Raw genomic sequence first — 19,356 nt, 5'->3', positions numbered from 1 at the left:
CCACAGGTCCTCTTTTAAGGGAACTTGGGGGGATCTCTCCTGATTGTACAACCCTCAGAGGAGCTGAGAGCCCTCCCTGCATCCAGACAGCTCAGATGGTGGAAGCCACCACCCTGCCAGGGATGCCAAGATGTGGTCCCCAAACCCTTGGGCAGGGCCAGGAGCTGAAGCAGCAGGAGCAGAAACCAGACAAACAACAGGTCAGGTAAGAAAAATAACTGCCTCTTCATTTAATGTTTAGAGACACCAGTAAACAACCAGAACAGTCCAGACAGAGGCCAGACCCCTCCCACCTCCCCAAACCAGAACAGGTACCAGGTGATGACTCAGGAGGAGCAGCAAAGTTTGGGATTGGAAGGAAGGCCCAGAAGAACCTCTGCTGGGTGAGGGCAGAGGGCAGGAGCTGCAGGGAGCAGCTTCCCTCACCCAGGAGCAGGGAAAAGGCTTCCAGTCTGAGCCAGCAAGCCCAAATCTCTTGCTCCAGCACAGAGGGGCCAGGAGTGACCTTGGAAAACCCCAGCTGGAAGAACAGAGGTGCAAGAGGTGCTGTGTACTGACCTTGGCAGCCAAACCTCTGTCCCACAGTGATTTTTAACCTCTCTTGAAGGACAGAGAGAAGAGAGGAGTTGGGTCCAACTCAACAAGTGCTGCAGTACTGCCTTGGGAATGCAAACATTTGGGTGTAAGGGGAAGGAACAAGACTCTGCTCCCAGTCTGTGTTTCCATCCTCCTCCTGGGACACTCCCAACCCCTGTCCCCCAGCTGACCTTGGTCTCCTCCAAATGATTTTCCTGGAGCTGTGGAGCATCAGGTGGGATGTCAAGAAGCAACCCTGGGAGGATGAGCAAGTCAGTACCTGAGTGGGGCTGGGGAGGGTGAGGTTCTCCCAGGGTTGTCTGAGGAGAAGCAGAGACCAGAGGCACAGCCACTGGGTTCCCACCTTGGTGGCAGGAGCCTGCCTGGACTGCAGGGGGGTGACAGAACCAGGGTGGGTCAGGCCCTGCTGGCAGTCACACGGCTGCTGGCCCAAATTCCAGCACTTGCTTGGATTTCCATTGCTCAGAAGGGTGAGAGCTGGAAGCAGGACAGGGGGTGGAGGATAAGGAACCCATTTCCCTGCTCTCTGCCTCTCCAGGAGCAGATGCCTGCAGTGGTGCTGCTTCCACTGCAATCAAACACGAAGAGGGGGGCAAACTGGCTCCTGCCTGGCCCCATCAGCTGCACCAAGCACCAGTGTCCAACGTGGGGCCCCCCTCGTGGTCCAGAGCTGCAGAGCAGAGCCCTCAGATCTCAACATCACTCTCTTTGTCGTTGTCGTGGTCACCATCATAAAACTCATTGGCAGCTTCAGGCCTGGGGGAAGAGAGGGAAGGTCAGCAAGGAGAGCCCTGACACCTCTGGGGTTAGAGAAAAACCCCCAGGACATGCTGGGCAAGGTCAGAAGGTGCCCTGCACCCAAACACCCCATGAGATGTTAGGTGAGGAGACCAGAGATCTCTAGAGAGAGGCTCCTGGGATTAAAGTGCCCTGGGGAGAGCAGAGCTGGAATCCTGGCTCCAGTCTGGGGCTCCCCAGTTCCAGAGAGCCAGAGATCTACTGGAGAGAGGCCAAGGGAGAGCTGGGAGGGTGCTGAAGGGACCTGAGCATCTCTGGTGTGGAGAGAGACTGAGAGCTCTGGGGCTGTTGAGGCTGGAGAAGAGAAGGCTGAGAGGGGATCTCTGAATGTCCATCAATAGCTGAGGGCTGGGGGCAAGAGGAAGGGACAATCTCTGTTCTGGGGTGCCCAGGAACAGGAAGAATGGGCTGAAGGTAGAACATAACAAGTTCCAGCTCAAGATGAGGAGAAACTCCTTGGCTGTGAGGCTGAGGGATCCCAGGCTGCCCAGAGAGGTTGTGGAGTCTCCTTCTCTGGAGCCTTTCCAACCCCCCTGGATGTGTTCTGTGTGTCCTGCCCTGGGGGATCCTGCTGGGACAGGGGGGTTGGACTGGGTCAGCTCTGGAGGGCCCTTCAGCCCTGACATTCTATCATTCAATGATTCTAGGGACTCAGAAATGACTTGGTAGCTGTTGTAGGACACAGCTCCCAGAAAATCACCTGCCCAGCCCAGAAGGGATGGGAAGGGAAGCCCCGTTTCCCCAGAAGAAGGGTTGGTACCTGCTGTAGTTCTCCTCAGAGCCTCTCTCCTCTGGATCAGGCTCATCCGTGCGGTCGTAGCTGAGCAGGTCTGAGGGGACATCGTGGATCTGCACACTGGGAGCGTGGTTCAGCATCTTCAGGTTCTCAAATATTGTCTGCCTGATCTGATCCAAGTACTACACAGAAAGAGAAGACCCAGGGGAGGATCAGCAGAGTGAGACCTGGCAGCCTGGCAGCACTGTGACCTGCTCCAGATGATGCTGCTTGAGTGGGAGAGTTGGAGCAGAGCATCCCTGGAAGTCCCTCCTAGCTCTGGTGGTTCTGGGACCTGCCTGCCTCCCCTCTGCAGTGGCCACCAGGAATCTGTGCCCAGAGCTGGTTATGTGAGCAGAGGAGGTGCTTTCATCCCAGTGAGACAACCCTCTAATGGTGTCAAGGCTTTCTGACACCCCAGAGGAAAGGCTCTGTCTGTCCTCACTCAGCTCTCTGGCCTACACAAGTGTTTCTTGCCTGGGCTTCACCTGATTTCTGGGGCCAGAACATCAGCTTGCAGGGTTTGGGGAGCCTGTAGCTGAATCCTGCAGTGGGGCTGCAAGAACTCACTCACCTGCCTGGAGTTCTGATTTTCAATCCTCGTGCTGACATCAGGATGAAGGGTGAAGTCTGGAGCAAAGTATTCAAAGTACTCTGTGGGGGAACAAGCAAGAGAGTGAAGAGAGCAGAGGAGAGCCCAGGCATCAGCTGCTCTGCAGAGCAGAACCCACTCTCCCACCACCAGCCAGAACCTTCAGAAGCTCAGGGAGGTGCAGATCTGCCAAGGCAAGGGGTGATAGGAAGCAAGAGAGGGGGCAAAATAGCACTGAACAGGAAAGGATCCCAATTAAATGGTCTAAAATGATCTGGGGTGGCACCAGGGGAGGTTTTGGTTGGATATCAGAAGAAACTTCTTCATGGAAAGGGTCATTAAACACTGGAATGGGCTGCCCAGGGAAGTGGTTGAATCCCCCTCCCTGGAGATGTTTCAAAGGGTGCTGAGGGACATGGGTTAAGCACTGGGCTCACTGGAGTTGGCTTTGGGGTTGGACTTCATCTGAAAGATCTTTTCCAACCAGAGAAATCCTCTGATTCTGTTAATGCCAGGAAGATACTGGGAGGAGATGCCTGCCCAGCAAAGCCTCCAAGTGGGAGGCAGAAGGAAACCAAGGCCACCTCCAGGATCAGCAAGTCCTGTCACCTTGGCCTTGGTCAAATGGAGAAGTGAAGTGATCAATTTTCAGCTGACAGACCAGAAACTTCCAACCCACTCCATTCCCCAGCTCCAAGCAACACTTCAGCTCACGGGCAGGCAGGGGCCCTCCAGCTTACCACTGTATGGGAGCTCTTCACTGATGGCTTCATCTACAAGCAAGGACGTCTCATAAGTCCTGCAAAGATGGAACAGGTGAGAAAGTCCAGAGAAAGCCACAAATCCCACCACAGCTCCTTAACCTGGGACCTTCAGGAGCCCCAGGAGGACCTTACCAGCATCGTGCCACGTTGCGCACGGTGTAGCCACCTCCTCCCAGGACCAGCAAGGGGATGTTGAAGCTCTTGACGTACTCCACACACTCCCTGGATACCCCAAACAACACCAAGAAAAGGAAATGACAGAGTTTTTCACCTCCAGCAGGCACTGGCAGGTCAGAAATGCCACCACACACTTCAACATCCCCAGCAGGGCTGGTGGGGTGCACCAGGAACACAGGATTCCCACCAGGGAAACCACAAGTGTGTGCTCTGAGTTCTGTGTGCTCTGAGCCACTGCTCTGCAGTGCCCTCCCCAAAGCCTCCTGCTAAGAGAGAAGAGTTGAAATAACCCCAAAAAAGCCTCTTAGTGCTGCTGGACCCCCCACAGCAGAGGGATCATAGAATCAGAATCATACACAGAATGTCAGGGCTGGAAGGACTCTCCAGAGCTGACCCAGTCCAACCCCCCTGTCCCAGCAGGATCCCCCAGGGCAGGACACACAGAACACATCCAGGGGGGCTGGAAAGGCTCCAGAGAAGGAGACTCCACAACCTCTCTGGGCAGCCTGGGATCCCTCAGCCTCACAGCCAAGGAGTTTCTCCTCATCTTGAGCTGGAACTTGTTATGTTCTCCCTTCAGCCCATTCTTCCTGTTCCTGGGCACCCCAGAACAGAGATTGTCCCCTTCCTCTTGCCCCCCAGCCCTCAGCTATTGATGGACATTCAGAGATCCCCTCTCAGCCTTCTCTTCTCCAGCCTCAACAGCCCCAGGGCTCTCAGTCTCTCTCCACACCAGAGATGCTCAAGTCCCTTCAGCACCCTCCCAGCTCTCCCTTGGCCTCTCTCCAGTAGATCTCTGGCTCTCTGGAACTGGGGAGCCCCAAAATGCATCCAGGATCCCAGCTCTGCTCTCCCCAGGGCAGAGAACCTCCCCAGCTCTGCTGGACACACTTTTCCTGATGCCCCCAGGACACCATTGTCCCTCTTGGCCTCCATGCTGAGCCCTGGAGAATTCCCAGTTCCCTGGGACTCTGAGGGCTTTTTCCATGGAGCTGCTCTCCAGCAGGACAGCCCCTCAGCTCCCCTGGGGTTATTCCTGCCCAGCTGCAGGACTCCACATTTGTCCTTATTAGAGCCCTTCAGACCCAAGGACAACATTCCAAGCACCTGCTCTGCCCCAGCCCTGCTGTACTCACCCATGTCCTCTTATACTGAGGTTGAAACAACCCAAACGGTCGCAGCCCAGAGAATCAGCACCACACTGGGGGAAAAAAAAAAGAAGGAAAATGGGATTTTAGCCTTTTGCCACCTTCCTGACACACCTCAGCATCCCAATCCTTCATCCAGAGTGTCCAGAGAGCAGCTGGGCTAGGACACAGCAACCCTGATCCTTCCCCTGGGGACAAGAGGCGTAGCAGGAAAGGGCTGGAGGTGTGGAGAGAGCTTTGCTGCTTACCTGCAGCACGATGCAGGTGGGCTGGTAGTAATCGACCACCTGGTTGATGACTGGCTGGAAGAGGTGTTTGTAACCTTTGGAGAAAGAGAGAGAGGGGTGGTGGCTGTGGGGCAGAAGGAGGGGTGAGGAGCTGGGCAGGAAGGGGGGGTGGGGACACCTACTCTGGTCATCAATGCCATCCCGTAGGGGCACGTTGAGGCAGTAGTACCGCCCGCTCTCTGCACCAACCTCATACATGTCACCTGGCAGGACAGGACAGGACAAGCACAACAGCTCAGAGACTCTCAAGGGGTGGCAAAGCAGAGCTGGGCTGAGAGCTCTTTAACCCAGCCACGATCCCTCCCCTTTTATTTTAATTTTTTCATTTGTTTTTAACCCATACAGATACTTCCACCCCTCTCCCGCTGCCTTCCCTTCCTCCCCTCCTTCCCTCCCTCCCAGCTGGGAGTTGATGGTCTGACCCTTTTTTTTTTTATAAAAAGCTCTGGAACCAGGCAAAAGCAGAGCCCCACCTGTGCCAGGGAAGAAGTAGTTTCCATATTTGTGGAATGACACAGTCATGACACGGTCTGTCAGGTAGAAAGCCTCCTGCACCCCGTCCCCGTGGTGGATGTCGATGTCGATGTAGAGGACCCGGGGGTGGTACCTGGGGAGGGAAAAGAAATAAAATAAAGTATCAGTCTGACCCCCAGCACCTCACCCCAACTCCCATGGGAACCCCCAGCAACTCCCAACCCAACAGGGATGTGTGGGAAGGGAAGGATTCTGGATGGGGAGTGAAAATTAATGTTCAGGAGAAGTTATTTTAACCAAATGGCCCCCAAAACCAAGCACTGATGTGAGAGAAGAAGAGGATTCTGGATAAGGAGTGAAAATCAGATGGTCAAGAGAAGTTATTTTAAATAAATGCTCCCAAAACCCACAACTGATGTGTAAGAAAAGGCTTCTGGATAAGGAGTGAAAATTTGATGCTCAGAAGAAGTCATTTTAACCAAATGGCTCCCAAAACTGATTCGAGAGGAGTAAAAGGCTTCTGGATAGGGAGTGAAACTCAAGATGTTCATGAGCAGTTATTTTAACCAAGTGCCCCCCAAAACTCACAACTGATGTGTGATAAGTAAAAGGATTCTGGCTAGGGAGTGAAAATCAGATGTTCAGGAGAAGTTACTTTAAACAAATGATGTGAGAGAAGTAAAAGGTTTCTAGATGGGGAATGAAGATGGTGAAGAGAAATTATTTTAACCAAATGCCCCCCAAAGCCCACAGCTGATGTGTAAGAAAAGGCTTCAGGATAAGGAGTGAAAATTTGATGTTCAGAAGAAACCATTTTAACCAAATGGCTCCCAAAACCCATCACTGATGTGAGAGAAGTAAAAGGCTCCTGGATAGGGAGTGAAACTCAAGATGTTCATGAGAAGTTATTTTAACCATAAAAGGTTTCTAGATGGGGAATGAAAAGATGGTGAAGAGAAATTATTTTAACCAAATGCCCCCCAGAACCCACAACTGATTTGTGGGAAGAAAAGGCTTCTGGATGGGGAGTGAAAAATCATTTTCAAGAGAAGTTATTTTAAACAAATGCTCCCCAAAACCCATTCTGGATTCTGGATAGGGAGTGAAAATTAAATGTTCAAGAGAAGTTATTTTAACCAAATGATGTGAGAGAAGTAAAAAGTTTCTGGATAGGAAGTGAAACTCAGATGTTCATGAGAAATTATTTTAACCAAATGCCCCCCAAAACCCATCACTGATGTGTAAGAAAAGGCTTCTGGATGGGGAGTGAAAATTTGATGTTCAGAAGAAACCATTTTAAACCAAATGGCTCCCAAAACCCATCACTGATGTGAGAGAAGTAAAAGGATTCTGGATAGGGAGTGAAAATCAGATGTTCAGGAAAGGTTATTTTAACCAAATGCCCCCCAAACCCCACAACTGATGTGTAAGAAAAGGCTTCTGGATGGGGAGTGAAAATTAAATGTTCAAGAGAAGTTATTTTAACCAAATGGCCCTCAAAACCCAAACCCCATCACTGGTGTGTGAGAAGTAAAAGGCTTCTGGATAGGGAGTGAAACTCAAGATGTTCATGAGCAGTTATTTTAACCCCAGACCCCACAACTGATGTGTGAATAGTAAAAGGATTCTGGCTAGGGAGTGAAAATCAGATGTTCAGGAGAAGTTACTTTAACCAAATGATGTGAGAGAAGTAGAAGGTTTCTAGATGGGGAGTGAAAAGATGGTAAAGAGAAGTTATTTTAACCAAATGCCCCCCAAAACCCATCACTGATGTGAGAGAAGGGAAAGGTTTCTGATGGGACTGAGCAGGGGGTGCTGAGCAGCTGCTCCAGGCACTGAGTGGGACACAAAGTGAAGGTGCTGAGCACTGGGGGATGGGGCTGCTCTCAGAACTTCCAGGTTTGGGAAAGAAATCCCCCAACTGCTCATCCCCCAAGGAGCAGGGGGTGTGGAACCCACAGCAAAAGCCCTGAGAGGAGCAGCACCCTGTGCAAGCAGCTCTGCAGAGACCTGACCCCAGGCTGTGCCTCAGTTTCCCCAAGACACAAATTATTTAAGGAAGAACCAGGTTTCTTCATCCCACAGATGACAGCAAGGAGGGAAAAAAAAAAATAAAAAAAGGGATGGAAACACTTTGGTGAAGGGAGAAAGGGACCTTGTAAGAGCAGAGGCACCCCAGAACTCCCCTGGTGGGAAGACAACTTGAGGATGCAGCCACCTGCTGAGGAAATGGTTCCTGAAAACAGGGAATAAAAATAAAATAAAATAAATAGTGACTAATAACTGTGTCCCAGGGGGGTGGCTGAGCTCTGGCTGAAGCCTCTGGCACATGGGATGAGACCAGAAAATGGGTGTGCAGAGACAGAGAGGGAAGAGCTCCAAGCATGGAGCAGGAAGAGTGGCAGAGAGGCAGGAGAAATCCCACCACAAACCCAAGAACCTGACCTGGGGAGTGAGGGAGCTTGGCACCAGCCATGGGAATATGGTCTGGGAACCTCCTGAACTTTGGGTTTTTGATTCCCTAACAGCTCACCTGAGATCCAGTGAGGAGGAGGAGGGTATCTGAGAGCACAAAACCCACATCACTAACCAAGGAGATGTTTCTGCAGCCCTTCCCTCCAGCCTGGATGTGGTTTTTCTTTTTTAAACAAAAATAAAATGACTGAAAACAAATAATTTGGCTTTTTTTAACACTGCCTGGAAGTGTCCTTTGATCAGCCACGTGTTGCTCTGAGGCCAACTCAAGCAAAGCACAGAAGATTGGAGCAATTCTGTCTGCTGTGAACTGCATTTCCCAACAAAAAGCTCAGAGGGACAAAGCCATGGAGGCTCAGGAGCCCCTGAGATGAGGATTTCACAGCTGGGGAAGGAGAAATGGGACTGAAGAACTTCCCTGGAGTCTGATATTCCCACTCTCAAGCCTCTCTCCTTGTGCTTGGAGATGAGGCCAGGCCAAAAAGCAAGTTGGTGCCTTTCCTGGAGTCTAGGAGAACAAATGGATCTGCTCTGCTGAAACCCCCCCTGCAGTGCTGGGCCCAGCTCTGGAGTCCCCAAAATAAGGACCCAGAGCTCCTGGAATGTGTCCAGGAATTCAAAGAGGCCTGGAAACACCAAACAAGGCACTGAAATGCTCAGAGGGCTGAGCAGCTCCCTGGGAAGCCAGGCTGAGGGATTGGGGTTGTTCAGCCTGGAGAAGAGGAGGCTCCCAGGGGAGCTCAGAGCAACCTTCCAATATCTGAAGGGGCTACAAGAAAGCTGGGGGAGGGCTTTGGACATGGGGGGGTAGAGAGAGGAGAAGGAGAAATGGGTTAAAACTTGAAGAGAGGAGATTTAAGTTGAACATTAGGAAGAAATTCTTTACTTTGAGGGTGCTGAGCCCCTGGGTGCCCAGGTTCCCCCCATAAGCTGTGGCTGCCCCATCCCTGGCAGTGTTGAAGGTTGGATGGGGCTTGGAGGGGCTGGGGGAGGTGTCCCTGGGCATGGCAGGGGGTGGATGGCCTTGCAGATCCCTTCCAACCCAGCCCATTCCCTGAATCCCTGAGGGAAGCAGCAGAGGGAAGGCACAGAGCTGCTCTGCCCCTGCCCCATGTCCTTACTTGAGCAGCTCCAGGATGCCAATCACGATGTCGTTGACATAACAGAACCCAGAAGCCTGCAAGAGAGAGGAAACCAAAAGCCCTCAGAGCAGGGATCAAGGCAGAGCCTTCAAAAGGTGTTTATGATTTCAAGAAGTGTTTTTAGGAGTTTAAGCCTCATTACCTCAAACTTCTTGGCATGGTGCAGGCCCCCTGCCCAGTTTATAGCAATGTCACAGATCTAAGGAAGGAAAAGGGGGTCAGCTGAAGGTGACAAACACTTCTCCCTGGGGCACTCATGGCCCACAGAGAGCTCTCTGTCCTCCCCTTGCTCCCTCCTCAGCACAGCCCTGTTGTTGGATCCCTCCTCACCCTGCTCTGCCTGCCAGCCCATCTCCCAGCACCAGGCACCTGGGTTCTGCCCCTCCTCTCCCCCTGTGCATGCATTAAATCCCCCTCAGGTCTCCTGTGCTGCTGCTTCCTGAGAAGAAGCCCCCGAGTTTGAGTTGAAAACCAGTTGGGTTTTGTGTCTGGTACCTTGTTGTTCAGCTGTGTTGCTCCCTGCAGGGAGGCTCCAGTGTAACGAGAGCAGAATTCAAAGAGGCCTGGAAACACTGGGCTGGGAAAAACAAACAAAGAAACCCAAACAATGAGCCAAACACAGAGCATCTCAGTGCTCCAGAGAGAAGCCAGCAAGAAAACTCTGCAAAGCCACCACCTGAGCCAGCTTACAGCTCATTCCCTGTCAAAGAGTGAGCTGGGGAATCACCCTGCCCCTGTTCCTAGCAGAGGGGAGGAATCTGACTGCAAACTCCCTGGATTTGGTTATCACCACCCAAAGCTTCAGAGCCAGCCCTGGAAAAACTCCCCAGGCCAAGCTGGGGGGCAGAGGCAGCACCCAGGGCTGCTCCATCCCAGCCTCCCAGAGCCCCTGTGTCCCCAGGGAGCTGGCAGCATGGCACAAGTGACACCCAGGGACAAAGCAGGGGCTTTAGGGGCTGAAGGGTTGGGGTTGGGTTGGTTTTTCCCCTTTAATTCCTGATAAAGAGATGGGGTTTGGTCACCAGAGCACCAAGGTCACCCAAGAGCCTTCTGATTCCCAGCCTGAAGATTAAAAATCAGGTTCAACACCACCAGCTCAGGAATAAACCATCCTCTGGCTGCTTCAGGTCCTCCTGTGCCAGCACAAGACACCAAGAGCCTCACCCTGACAGCCCTGAGCACCTCAAACCAGAGCAGACACCTCCTGCTGCTTCCTCAGGCACCCCCAGAGCCTCTCCAGACTTTTTGAGTTGCAAGGCACAGAAGATCCTTGAGGAGATCCCAGGTAGCTTTGTGTGGAGCAGGAGGAGCTCCCTAACTCTGCCTAAAACCCCCAAATCACTCAGGCTCTGGAAGCTGCCTGGAGTTTATCAGGGATGAACTGATCAGGAGGCAGCTGAAATGGCAAGGAATTGTTTAAAAAGAGTTCAAGAAGAACTGGGGGCTCTGCAAGGAGAGAGATGCAGCCTCTTAACCCCACAAACCCCCAGCCTGGCTGGAGATCTGCCAGGGAGGGAGAGGGAAGGGAAGGAAGGAGCCTCCACTGAGACACAGGAGGGACAGGCTGGGCAAAAACGAGGGGAAAAAGGGACAGTCTGGGGCCACAAGAGCCTGGGGGCTCCTGGGGGGATACAGAGGCTCCTGGGGGGGAGCTCCAGGGGATCCTGGGGGGCTCCAGGGGGGGCTCCAGGGCATCCTGGGGGGGAGGGGCTCCAGGGGGACTCCAGAGGCCCCGGGGGGGCTACAGAGGATCCTGGGGGGGCTACAGAGGATCCTGGGGGGGAGGGCTCCAGGGGGACTCCAGAGGCCCTGGGGGGGCTCCAGAGGATCCTGGGGGGGCTCCTGGGAGGACTCCTGAGGCCCCTAGGGAGCTCCAGAGGCTCTGCTGGGGTTCCAGGGGATCCTGTGGGGCTTCAGGGGATCCTGGGGGGGCTCCAGGGGATCCCGGGGGGGAGGGTTGAGGGGGGGGGGGCTCCAGGGGGGAACCCTTGGGGGGGAGGGGGCTCTAGGGGGGGCTCCGAGGCATCCTGGGGGGGCTCCAGGGCATCCTGGGGGGGACTCCAGGGGGACTCCTGGGGGGGGGGCTCCAGGGGAGGGCTCCAAGGGATCCCGGGGGGGACTCCAGGGGGCTCCAGGGAGACTCCTTGGGGACTCCTGGGGCTCTCAGGGGGTTCCAGGGGATCCTGGGGGTCTCACCAGTCATCCCCCACGTTGAAGGCATTGAGGCTCTTGGTGAAGCCCTGCATGTTGTTGGGGCTGACCCTCTGCAGGAAGTCGATGTAATCCTCGGAGTGGAAGCGGCACATGTCGTGCTGGGAGGCCTGGTAGGGTTTGAAGACCTTGGGGAGAGGAAGGAAAGGGTTAATTCCCACCCCAAAAAGCCTCTCCCCCTTCAGGAATCCATCCTCTCCCAGCCAGGGATGAAATCCCTCACGTCAAGGAGGGATTTTCTTCCCCATCCAAGATTTATTTCCCCTCAACCACCCCGAATCTGAGAGGAGGAAACGGCTCCAGCCCCACCTCCTGCTTTCCTGAGAGGAAAAAACCAAAAAGAGGCACCAAAAATGGGGAGGAAGTGGGAGAATTCCCAGGAAGGAGCTCGGGGCAGCTCTGCCAGCTTGGCACTGAGTGCCCAAACCTCAGGGAACAGGAGGGAGTTCAGAGTTCTCTCCTGCTATGGGCAGGGGCAGTGGGAGCTGCACTGCAGAGCCAGAGCTGGGCTGGAGGAAAGCAGGGAACCCATGGGAAAGGTGGAATTTGGGGGAAAAACCCAACAAAGAGTGAAATCAGAGATTTATGGAATTGTCCTGGTTGGAAAAGAGCTTTTCAGATCATCCAGTCCAGCCCAGCACTGCCCCACGTCCCTCAGGGCCTGGAAACCCCCCCAGGGATGGGGAATCCCCCTGGGCCAGGCCCTGAGACCCTTTCCAGGAGAAACTGTTCCCCAGCTCCAACCTAAACCTCCCCTGGCACAACTTGACTTGTGCCAAAAGTTCCTCTTGTCCCATCCCTTGTTCCTGGGGAGCAGAGCCCGACCCCCCCTGGCTCCAACCTCCTCTCAGGGGCTTGCAGAGAGCCACAAGGTCTCCCCTCAGCCTCCTCTGCTCCAGGATCAACACCCCCAGGGCCCTCAGCTGCTCCTCACAACTTCTCCAGACCTTCTCCTTGCTCTCCAGACCCTTCCCCAGCTCCATTCCCTTCTCTGGACACTCTCCAGCTCCTCAAGCTCCTTCTGCTCCTCAGGGGCCCAGAACTGAGCCCAGGGTTTCAGATGTGGCCTCACCACTGCCATGTTATTGCAGCTCTGCTGGCACAAGGTGGGAGCTTGTGGGATTTTCCCACCTTCTTTTCCCATCTGGTTCCAGGGGCTGGAGGCTGCACCCAAGCAGGGATGAGCTTTGTCCCCTGGGATGTTCAGCATCCCCTCCCTGCTCCTTCTTGCTCCCTTTCCTCCCCACCCTGGGATCTGCTGGGCTGTGTCTGGAGCTGTTGGGCATTCCCCATCCCATCCAGGTCCTGGGATCATTTCTGCTCCATAATTTCCACACTCTCCACGTTTGGATCCCCAAAGCTGCAGCAGGGGTGAAGCTGAGCACAGCTCCTCCTCCAGAGCCTCCCCAAAAACCTGAATTATTCCCCAATTTCTCCCAATCCATGGTTGAGCTCTGCACCCACAGGACCCTGCAGGGACCCCTGAGCCCATCACCCCCCTCAAGGCACCAGAACCACAGAATGTCAGGGCTGGAAGGACTCTCCAGAGCTGACCCAGACCAACCCCCCTGTCCCAGCAGGATCCCCCAGGGCAGGACACACAGAACACATCCAGGGGGGTTGGAAAGGCTCCAGAGAAGGAGACTCCACAACCTCTCTGGGCAGCCTGGGATCCCTCAGCCTCACAGCCAAGGAGTTTCTCATCTTGAGCTGGAACTTGTTATGTTCTACCTTCAACCCATTCTTCCTGTTCCTGGGCACCCCAGAACAGAGATTGTCCCCTTCCTCTTGCCCCCCAGCCCTCAGCTATTGATGGACATTCAGAGATCCCCTCTCAGCCTTCTCTTCTCCAGCCTCAACAGCCCCAGAGCTCTCAGTCTCTCTCCACACCAGAGATGCTCAGGTCCCTTCAGCACCCTCCCAGCTCTCCCTTGGCCTCTCTCCAGTAGATCTCTGGCTCTCTGGAACTGGGAAGCCCCAAAATGCATCCAGGATTCCAGCTCTGCTCTCCCCAGGGCAGAGAACCTCCCCAGCTCTGCTGGACACACTTTTCCTGATGCCCCCAGGACACCATTGTCCCTCTTGGCCTCCATGCTGAGCCCTGGAGAATTCCCAGTCCCCTGGGACTCTGAGGGCTTTCTCCATGGAGCTGCTCTCCAGCAGGACAGCCCCTCAGCTCCCTGGGGTTATTCCTGCCCAGCTGCAGGACTCCACACTTCTCCTTTAGTGAACCCCATGAGTTCCTCCCTCAGGTCTGTGCTGGGGGGGGTTGCAGTGGGGCTCTTCCCCTCAGCCCCCTCCCCTGGAGCAGCAGAACTTACAATCATCTTCTTGTAGAGCCCATAGTGCAGGACCAGGCTGTGGGTCAGGGCCAGGCGGTGCGGCTTCATGGGGTGCCCGGCACCTGGGGGAGCAAAAACCCCGAGAATCACCCAAAGGAACGAGGGGGGGGATGGAGGGGACACCACCCACCCCATAACCCCCTCCCCTTGGCCAGGGACCTCCTTAACTCCCCTCCCACCTCAGCCTCGGGTGAGGAGGACGGGAGAGACCCCCACACAGCGCCCCATCCCTACCCCCCCCCCCCCCCCCCTCAGACCCCGCTCCCTCAGGGCCCCCCCAGGCCTCCCCTCAGGCCCCGCTTCCCCGCCCCGCTCCCAACCCCTCTCGGTCCCGGTTTTTTACCCTCCCCGCAGCTCCCCGCCCCCTCTGCCGTCCCCCCCGCTCCGTCCCGGCCCCTCGCCCCGCACCGTAGTGGAAGTTCCCCACGTCCGGGTCATAGAAATAGGCCACGGTCTTCGCCATGGCGGACAGGCCCCGTCCCGCTCCCGCTCACGTCATCACCCCGCGACCGCGCCGCCTCCGAGCGGGGCCATGATGCCGCCTCAGCCCCGCAGGGTCCCTGTGCCCGGACCGGGCCCGGTTGCCCACCCGAGGCTCTCGGTAGCCCCACGGCTGCTCACCGGTTCCCCCATTTGACACCCAGTCACCCCCAGTTATCCCCAACCGCTCACCAGTTCCCACATTTCCCTCCCAGTCCCCCACAAGTGTCTCCCAGTCCCCCCCAGTTGCTCACCAGTTCCCCCCACGTGTCTTCCAGTCCCTCCCAGCTGCCTCAATCACCCCCAGTTATCCCCCTACTTGTCCCCCAGTCCCTCCCAGTTGCCCCTAGCCCGTCCCAGCTGCCCCCCCAGTTCCCCCGTTTCTCTCCCAGTCCCCCCCAGCTGCCCACCAGTTCCCCACACGTGTCTCCCAGCACCCCCAGTTGCTCACCAGTTCCCCCCACATGTCTCCCAGTCCCTCCCAGCTGCCCCAATCACCTCCAGTTTCCCCCAGTTCCCCCCAGTTACTCAGCTGTCCCCCCTATTTGTCTCCTGGTCCCTCCCAATTGCACCCAGACCTCCCAGTTCCCCCATTTCTCTCCCAGTCCCTCTCAGTTGCCCACCAGTTCCCCCCACGTGTCTCCCAGTCACACCCAGTTGCCCCCAGTTCCCCCCAACTGCTCACCAGTCCCCCTCCCCGTTGTGTCCCAGTCACCCCCTTTTCTCTCCCAGTCCTCCCCAGCTGCTCACCAGTTCCCCCCACTTCTCTCCCATCCCCTTTCAGCTGCCCCCCAGTTCCTCCCAGTCCCCCCCAGCTGCCCCCCAGTTTCCCCATTTCTCTCCCAGTCACCCCCAGTTGCCCCCAGTTCCCCCCAACTGCTCACCAGTTCCCCCCACTTCTCTCCCATCCCCTTTCAGCTGTCCCCCCAGTTCCTCCCAGTTCCCCCCAGTTCCCTCAGCCCACCCCCCGTGGATGTCCCCAGTGGGCTCCCCACTCCACGCAGAGCTCTCCTCTCCTTTTGGGGTGCAGCCCCCCGAGCCACGAGGGATGGGGACAATCCCCCCCCCCACGGGTGCCACCCCACGAGGAACCGGGGTGGGGTTGGGTGGGGGGGGACAAAACCCCCCTGAAAGTCCCCAGGAGGGGGTGGGGGACAGGGTGGTGACACCCAAAACCTGATCCCCCGTGGGCTGGAGGGAAGGAGCCGGGAGAGGGGAATTCCCTAAGGGACCCCAAGTTCTGCCTGGTGGCTTCCTGAGGGTGGGAGAGGTGTCTGGGGGGTGGGGGTGTCCCTGGGGTGTCCCCTGGGTTCTTGGTGACATTTTTTATGGTGGGTCAGAAAGGTTTGGAGTGGGGAAACCCTTGGAGGGCAAAGAGAGAGGAACCCCGGGATGGAGCCCTGGAGCACCCCAACCTTCTGTCCAGGCTGGGTCCTGCACTTTGGGCACAACAACCCCATGGGGAGCTCCAGGCTGGGCACAGAGTGGCAGAAAGGGACCTGGGAGTCTGGATTGCCAGGAAGCTGAACAGGAGCCAGCAGTGTGCCCAGGTGGCCAAGAAGGCCAATGGCATCCTGGGCTGGCTCAGGAACAGCGTGGCCAGCAGGTCCAGGGAAGGGATTCTGCCCCTGTGCTCAGCTCTGGGGAGGCCACAGCTTGAGTCCTGTGTCCAGTTCTGGGCCCCTCAGGAAGTTCAGGAAGGAGATTGAGGTCCTGGAGCAGGTCCAGAGAAGAGCAAGGAGGCTGTGAAGGGATCCAGCAGAATTCCTCTGAGGAAGGGCTGAGGGAGCTGGGGGTGTTGAGGCTGGAGAAGAGGAGGCTCAGGGGAGACCTCATCACTCTCTGCAACTCCCTGAAAGGAGGTTGGAGCCAGGGGGGGTCGGGGAGGTATCAGTGGGATAAGAGGGCTCGGACTAAAGAATTTTTTCCTAATATCCAACCTAAACCTCCCCTGGCAGAGCTGAAGCTCTGCCAGGGGAGGTTTAGGTTGGATATTAGGAAAGGATTCTTTGCAGAGAGGGTGATCAGACACTGGAATGCCCAGGGAAGTAGTGGATTCTCCGTGTCTGGAGATCTTTCCAAAGAGCCTGGATGTGGCACTGAGTGCCATGGGCTGGGAACCACGGGGGGAGTGGATCAAGGGTTGGACTTGATGATCTCTGAGGTCCCTTCCAACCCAGCCAATTCTATGATTCTATTCTATGATTAAACCCGGGGGTGATCCCAATGTCACTGCTGTGGGGACACTGTTCCCTCGGGAGGGGTTCCTGATGGTGACCCCCGTGGCAGCAGAGCTTGGGGACATCCCAGAACATCCCCAGCCTGACTGGATTTAAAAAATAAACAAATAAAGAGTTTTTTGAGGTCCCCAAGCCCAAGGGTGCATCAGTGACATCCTGGTGTCCCCAGGGGAACCTCTCAACCCCACAGTTGTCCCGTGACCCCCCTGGCAAGGTGCTGCCACCAGATAGCAGCAGCTTGGGGCCACAGGGGGGAAGGAGGGGACCTGGCCTCCAGCCCCAGGGCTTTTCCAGCTGGGTTGGTGCTCGGGGAATCTTTTAAGGGTTTTCAAGAATCGTTTTGTGCCCCCAGAAGAAAACCCCGAGTGGGTTCTGGTGCTCAGCAGTGGGGTGAAGGACTCCGAGGAATCCTGGAGGGGGCTGGAGCTGCTGGGACCCAACGTTCTGGTGAAGATGATGAGAATTTGGGGCTGAGAGTGGTGGGGGAGACCCCCAGGGGGTCAGAGGGAGGGTGGGGACTCTGTCCCCTGTAGGTGCCACGTGGAGGGGCAGGACAGTCCCCGGGGAGGATGGTCCCCTGAGTGGACCTGTCCCCATCACTGGTGGGGTGACATCTGCACGGATGGCCACGGAGGAGACGTGGGGACAGCCTGGGCAGCAGGCAAGGGGGAGATCCCCGTGGGACAGGGTGGTTGTGGGGTTGGGTGCTGTCCCTCCACCCCCTTCTGCTCCCCGGCTTCAGCTTCCCCCTCCCTGGCCGTGCCCTGGGGCTGGGGGGTTAGGATTTGGGGGTGTCACCCCCAGGTCCCTGCAGGATTTGGGGCTGGAGCTGTCAGGGGGGTGACCTGGGAGAGCTGAAGGGCAGGGGGATGGTGACAGCGAGGTCCCCAGAGCTTTGGTCGTGTCCCCATCATGTCACAGGTTCCTCGGGATGGGGACAGGAGATGGGACAGGGTCAGGAGGGGACAGGATGCCCCCAGCATCCATCCTGGAGTTATGTCCACACCTCCCCCACGTGCTGTGGGGCCATCCCCGGGTGGGACCATCCCCAAGTGGTCAGGATGTCTTCTGTGGGTCACCTGTGAGGGACAGGACTCAGGAAAAGTCCTCAGGGGGTCCTGGAGCAGGGTGAGGAGTGAGCAGCCTGGAGGTGCTGGCAGCAAGGTGGGATCAGGGCTCTGAGATTCCCGGGTGGGGAGGATTTGGGGGGGGGGGGACACACACAAAGGTGATGGGTGGGGACAGCCCATGGGTGGCAGCAGCCCCATTGTCACCCCAGCACACCCCACGCGAGGTCAGGATCTGTCCCCGGGTCACCCAGCCCTCCTCCCTCTCTCTGTCCCGCAACCCACGGCTTTGTGGAAACGCTCCCACCCCAGAAGCTGCGGGAAAAGGGGAATTTTCCTCCCACCCCACAGCCCCGAGGGCAGGGCCAGGCGGGGAGGGGGCAGCGATGCCCGGAGTGGGCGAGCAGCCCCGAGGGGGAGAAAGACAGAAAAAAAAGAAGAAAAGAAAGAAGCGTTTGTTGTGCAGGGTGGGTGCGTGGGCAGGAGGTAAATAGGAATCCACACCCCACGAGAGAATCCCCTCAGGGCTCTGAGAAACCTCGGGCACACGAGGTCCCCTCCGTGGGAGAAGAAAAGGCAAAAACATCCCTGAGGGGGGCAGGGCCCTGCGGGATGGGGACATCCAGCCCCGGGAGCTGTGTCCTGTCCTCAGGGGACAGCCCAGTGGCCCCGGGCTGCTCCTGGCCCCACTTGGACCCTCTCGGGCCAGTGGGTGGGTGGCAGTGGGTGCAGGGTGGTGGCAGTGGGTGCAGGGTGGGTGGCAGTGGGGTGCAGGGCGGGTGGGAGTGGGTGCAGGGTGGGTGACAGTGGGTGCAGGGTGGTGGCAGTGGGTGCAGGGGGGTGGCAGTGGGGTGCAGGATGGGTGGGAGTGGGTGCACTGTGGGTGGCAGTGGGTGCAGGATGGTGGCAGTGGGGTGCAAGGTGGTGGCAGTGGGGTGCAGGGTGGTGGCAGTGGGTGCAGGGTGGGTGTGGGTGGCAGTGGGGTGCAGTGACCTCCCGAAGTGCCGGTGATGGAGGAGGCTCCCCAGAGCTGGCTCGTGGCTGGTTGCCCCGCTGGTTGCCCCGAGGAGCTGTAGGTTGCCTCGGGGCGACTCGGGGCATCCATGCCCCAAACGGGTGTTCCTGTCGGTGAGACACGGAGCTCCGCAGCCATGGGGAGAGGAGGGGGGGGATGTTGAGGGTCCCCCCTGCTTCCCGAGGGGTGTGGGGGGGACAGGATGGGTGGCAAGGAGCCAGCGTGGCTTACAAGTAGGAGCTTAGGCTAAGAGCAGGAAAGGAGCTTTGGAGGAGGAGGAGGAGGTGGGGGAGATGAGGAGGTGATGGGATCACCAAGGGCTGGAGATCCAAGCGGCTTAGCGAGCTTTTTTTTGGTTTTTTTTTTCAGCAGGAGGGAGGAGAAGCCCCTTGGTCTGGAGCAGGGGGGTTGGGAGGCTGCGGGCTCACTCGGGACCCCTTCCCCACCCTCCCTCCCCTTGGTGCAGGGGTGGGGGGGCTGCACCCCTCTCCCCTTCTGCACCCCGGGGTGGGACCGGCCCCAGCTTTGCTGCCCCCCCTCTGCCCTCCCAGCTCCCCGGCTCAGAGCTCTGAAAATCCCCCAGAGCTTCGGGCAGGAAGGTGCCGGAGGAGGAGGGGGGAGAGGGAGGGGGGGAAGAAGAATCGGAGCCGGCTTGAAGGAAGAGGGGGGGGAGAGGTTCCTGGCGCTGGGGCGGGCAGCAGCTCGCCAGCATCAGCTTCTCCGAGCCCTGCTCCTCTCCTTCCCCCCCCCCCCCTTTCCCTTCCTTGCTGCA

General features: G+C 57.1%; 1 protein-coding gene across 1 annotated transcript; it reads right to left on the bottom strand.

Moving 5' to 3' along the window:
- Window positions 1–201: 201 nt before the first annotated feature.
- HDAC3 (histone deacetylase 3) lies at window positions 202–14,300 on the bottom strand. The gene is made up of 15 exons (XM_030459343.1): window positions 14,191–14,300; window positions 13,762–13,844; window positions 11,426–11,568; window positions 9,725–9,806; window positions 9,372–9,428; window positions 9,209–9,264; window positions 5,612–5,745; window positions 5,261–5,341; window positions 5,100–5,173; window positions 4,840–4,904; window positions 3,659–3,748; window positions 3,503–3,561; window positions 2,745–2,824; window positions 2,156–2,313; window positions 202–1,353 (listed from the first exon to the last, which is right to left on the bottom strand). The coding sequence occupies exons 1-15, from the start codon at window positions 14,243–14,245 to the stop codon at window positions 1,284–1,286; spliced, it is 1,287 nt and encodes a 428-aa protein (XP_030315203.1). The 5' UTR covers window positions 14,246–14,300; the 3' UTR covers window positions 202–1,283.
- Window positions 14,301–19,356: the final 5,056 nt, after the last annotated feature.

This window comes from Calypte anna, chromosome 13 (genome assembly GCF_003957555.1).
Source record: "Calypte anna isolate BGI_N300 chromosome 13, bCalAnn1_v1.p, whole genome shotgun sequence".
NCBI lineage: Eukaryota > Metazoa > Chordata > Aves > Apodiformes > Trochilidae > Calypte > Calypte anna.
Note: the sequence above shows the minus strand (reverse complement) of the source record. Positions and strands in the feature narration are given on the sequence as shown.

Bases quoted from the DNA above. Each gene is read 5' to 3' on its own strand.
- HDAC3 (XM_030459343.1), bottom strand. From the start codon at position 14,245: ATGGCGAAGACCGTGGCCTATTTCTATGACCCGGACGTGGGGAACTTC. The intron at 4,905-5,099 runs GTAAGCAGCAAA...TTTTTCCCCCAG, and splicing joins CCACCTGCATCGTGCTGCAG to TGTGGTGCTGATTCTCTGGG. The intron at 1,354-2,155 runs GTACCAACCCTT...CTCTTCCCCCAG, and splicing joins TCTGAGGAGAACTACAGCAG to GCCTGAAGCTGCCAATGAGT.